This window comes from Poecilia latipinna, unplaced genomic scaffold (assembly GCF_001443285.1).
Source record: "Poecilia latipinna isolate Pla-1442-1.1 unplaced genomic scaffold, P_latipinna-1.0 Scaffold1424, whole genome shotgun sequence".
Lineage (NCBI taxonomy): Eukaryota > Metazoa > Chordata > Actinopteri > Cyprinodontiformes > Poeciliidae > Poecilia > Poecilia latipinna.
This window is the reverse complement of record NW_015114040.1, coordinates 156287-160124: the sequence shown is the minus strand read 5'-3', so window position 1 is coordinate 160124 and position 3838 is coordinate 156287. Positions and strand designations below refer to the sequence as shown.

At 55.1% G+C, this 3838-nt stretch overlaps 2 protein-coding genes across 3 annotated transcripts in view; both read right to left on the bottom strand.

The window, feature by feature from the left end:
* Nucleotides 1–111: 111 nt before the first annotated feature.
* Nucleotides 112–3838, bottom strand: part of cops8 (COP9 signalosome subunit 8) — a 21778-nt gene continuing 18051 nt past the window's right edge. The window contains exons 5-7 of one of the 2 annotated variants that reach the window (XM_015056974.1): nucleotides 806–913; nucleotides 674–736; nucleotides 112–441 (exon numbers count right to left, since the gene is read on the bottom strand). In XM_015056974.1, coding sequence (XP_014912460.1) covers nucleotides 362–441; nucleotides 674–736; nucleotides 806–913 — 251 coding nt within the window. In that variant the 3' untranslated portion in view covers nucleotides 112–361. The remainder of the gene's footprint in view (nucleotides 442–673; nucleotides 737–805; nucleotides 914–3838) is intronic. The other variant, XM_015056976.1, reaches the window with a different exon arrangement.
* On the bottom strand, nucleotides 2186–3760 carry trim63b (tripartite motif containing 63b). The gene has a single exon (XM_015056973.1). It carries the CDS (start codon nucleotides 3400–3402, stop codon nucleotides 2371–2373), a length of 1032 nt encoding a protein of 343 aa, XP_014912459.1. The 5' UTR covers nucleotides 3403–3760; the 3' UTR covers nucleotides 2186–2370.

Below are 3838 nucleotides of genomic sequence, written 5' to 3'. Positions count from 1 at the left end.
TCATAAATGTAAATTTATGAGCTTGTGTGGATCAGAGTGAATGGAGACCCGACTCCAATCTGCAGAACCTGATTACCCTCATCTGATGGAAACAGAAGCTCAGCCAACCAGTAGAAACAGAAACACGTTTATTCAGCAGCCAAAACAGGAAGTTGGGTGGAAACAGGAAGTAGGATGGAAACTACTGGGTTCTCTCCATGTTTATCTGAAACAACAATCAGCAGAGCTATTTACAAATCAGGCAGCTGCAAACAGCCAATCGTCATCGTCGTCTGAGCGGGGGCGGGGTCATGGGATGAATCCGGGTGTCGGTCCATCAGGAGGCGCGGCGGCCTCTCCTCCGGCGGAACCTGGGGAGCCTTCAGTTCTCCAGGAACGCCACGTAGTCGGTGAGGCGGGCCAGCTGCTGCTCGTTAGGAACCACAGACACTGGGGGCGGGTCTGGAGAGAGAGAGGAGCGAGTGAGTCAGGGGGGTTTCCACTATCTAGCTGAGCTCTGCAGCCCCGCCCCCACCTGTTACTGCTCAGAGCAGCGGGGGTTGTGATAAATCCAACACGATGTGTTCGCCCTCTAGTGGCTCTTTTAGACACTGAATCCTAATAAACATATAAATGTGTGAAAAGGAGCCAGAGGAGAAGTGCGTGTGATTTAATGGGAAACGGCACCCCCTACCTGGCTTCTTGGGCATTACCATCCTGGTTGCTGGGTCGGCCTGCCAGCCTTGACTCACCACACCTGAGAGAGACGAGGGAAGCCAGGATGAGTCCATGAAAACCCGACAGACGCTACAGGAAGTAGCCTCACCTTTCACCGCCTCCTCCACCGTGTAGCCCACGAAGGCAGCAAAGTCTTCGGCTGTGATGGAGGTGTAGGCCTGCGCCACCAGGCTGTAGGCCCGCTGCCTGCTGCTCTCTGTGGACAACATCATGGTGAGGAGGAGGAGGATAGCCATCATCTTCATCATGTCTGCTAAATGAGCCGCAGCTCGTCACTGATCACAGCCAGGAGCCGACAACGGCTCGTTTCACATCTTTAAACAGATTCAGCCCACTTCCTGTCGGACAGGCCACTTCCTGTCGCTAATGTTGCAAAAGTGAATCAGAAGAAAACAAGAAGTTTAAACTGAACTCTTTTGGTTTGGCTAATATGTTAGCATCCAAGAAGCTCCTCCCACTTTTAAACAGGTTTGTGTTTTTAACCAAACTTTAGAGTTAAAGGGCCAGACCACATTATTTAATCTCCGGAAGACAATTCTCTTCATTTAAGGTCATTTTTATACATTATTTGCAGAATGTGAAGCAGCTGGAGTTAAAACTGGAGTCCTGATGAACTGAATGTTTTTATCTTGAATGCTGATGTTATTTATTGTTCAGTTTTGGCTTCATTACTTCTGTTCTCTCAGTATAGGTCTTTAGTGTCTCTATACTCCAGGTAAAGATGAATCCTGGAGGCTAAATCATAATGATTCTGAAAATGATCTTTTGACCCCCAGTTGATGTCTGGCAGCCCTCCAGAGGGTCCCTGCCCCCCATGTTGAGACTCTGGAGGCAGCAGTAGATTTTATTCAGGGTTATCAGAGAAAAGAAGGATAAACATATTACGCACTTTTCAGATATTGGAACAGAACCTGAACCTCAGGAACGGGGTCACCGGGGTCACCTGGAGCCTCGGCTCCTTATCAGGTGAGCAGTGAGGCTCCTCAGACACGCCGACATGTTCTGCTGTCACCGCGTCAACAGAACCTGGCCTCTCAGGCTCTGTTGCCTAGCAACAGCTCCCTGTGTACCAACAGAGATCTGGCAACCGGAAAGTTTTCCACCAGGACGATCGATAAGAGCTGGCTGGAGCTGCACTGAGCATGCTCAGAACAGAAGGTCACTCTGCGTGTCACTTCCTGTCTCTGAGCTCAGCGACCAGCTGGACGACAATTTTAGCTCAGAGTCAGTCGGGTCAGAGCTGCTGAGCAAGAAGAACTCCATGAGAGGAACCGGACCGGACCGGCTATTCCTGGACGCTATCACAAACACACACACACACACACACACACACACACACACACCTATCACAAACACTCACTCTTCCTGAAATAGCTCCGACTGTTCTCCAGCAAAGGCAACGCTGCTGCAGGCTTTTAATAACCTGTTTTGGGTTCCAACAGAACCAGAACCAGAACCGGGCCATGGATCAACTTCACACAGCTTTATTTCCAGTACAGACTGACTGGGATTCCAGCAGCGCATCAACAACCAGAAGCTACAGACATTTCTAACCTTCAATACAAAAGTATAAAAAGACGTAAAGAAATCAGAGTCTGTGTCTCAGTCCCGATGGACGCCTCCGTCCTCCTCCGTCCTCCTCCGTCCCTTGTCCTATTCTTCCTCCTCTTCCTCCTCTGCGTCCTCGTACTCCTCATCATTCCCGGTTCCAAAGTCCATCTTGGCCAGCACAGCCTCCACCGGCTCCGTGTTGAGGGTGAAGTGGTCCATCTTCTCAAAGCCGGGTTCTGGCCGCTCTTCGCCCAGCGAAGCCTTGGCGGCGTCCCGGGTCTGGCCGATCAGGCCCTTGGAGGCCAGCAGGAACTCGGCGGCGCCGCTCTGCTCCAGGGCGCGCACCGCCGTGTCCGTCAGCTCGGAGCTGGCCTGCAGCCGCTCGCCGTAGCGCTGGGCCAGCGCCCGTAGCGCCGCCACCTTGTCGTCCTGCTCGCGGCCCAGCTGCTCCAGCAGCACCGCCTTGCGCTCCTCCAGCACGGCGTACAGCAGGTCGAAGCGCTCCGCCAGGCCCTGCTTGGCGCGCTGCGCGTTCTCCTGCACGGCGCGCCCGGCGTCCTCCATCTGGTGCAGCAGCGCCTGCAGCCGGCCGTTGCTGGCCACCAGCGCATCGATGGCGTTGCTGAGCTCAGCCTTCTGGCTCTGGTAGACGGTGGCCAGCGGCGCCACCTCGCAGTCCTTGTGCTGGCCGAACACCTTGCACATGGAGCAGGTGGGGCGCTGGCAGCTGACGCAGTAGATGTTGATGCGCTCGTCCTCGTGCTCCGGGCAGAGCGGCTCCTTGGCCTCCTGCGCCTTCAGCGGCTCGCCCTCGCTCTTCCCCTCCTGCTGCTGCTTGTAGATGTCGATGATGTTCTCCACCAGCAGGTTGCGCTGTAGGCCGTGCACCCCGTGGCGATCCAGCACCACCTCGAAGCGGCAGGTGGGGCAGCGGAAGACGCCGCCGGAGAAGCGATAGGGGTTGCGGGAGTCGTAGAGGTCGCTGGCGCAGCCGCGGCACAGGTTGTGCTGGCAGGGCAGGATGACCACCGGCTTGGTGAACATGTCCAGGCAGATGGGGCAGCTCAGCTGCTTCTCTAGGCTGTCCATGGGGCTGGGCGGCCGCACCACCGAGCCCGTCCTCTGGAGGTCCATGTCCTTGGTTCTGGTTCTGGGAGAGACGACACGCTGTTCTGCTGCTACTGCACTCCGGGTCTATTCTGGTCCGGTGGCCGGCCGGCCTTTATATGAGCCTCCAGACAGACACCCGATCCAGCAGAGCGCATTCCTGCCTGGACATTTTCACAGAACCCCCCACCCCCACCATGTGTCGCCGTGGAGACGGACAGGTTGGGGCGGACTGGGACAAACAGCCAGCATGTGACCAGAGAGTCTCAGCAATAAACACAACATGATGTTTTCCAAAACAAAACACCTACAGGAAATGTTTTCAGTCTGAGCAACAAACAAGCTGAACCACAGACTGAACTACCAACCAACAACTACCGACCGATCCAACTACTACCGACCGATCCAACTACTACCGACCGATCCAACTACAACCGACCGATCCAACTACAACCGACCGATC

Excerpts from the sequence above, each read along its gene's own strand:
- trim63b (XM_015056973.1), bottom strand. The coding sequence starts at position 3,402 with ATGGACCTCCAGAGGACGGGCTCGGTGGTGCGGCCGCCCAGCCCCATG.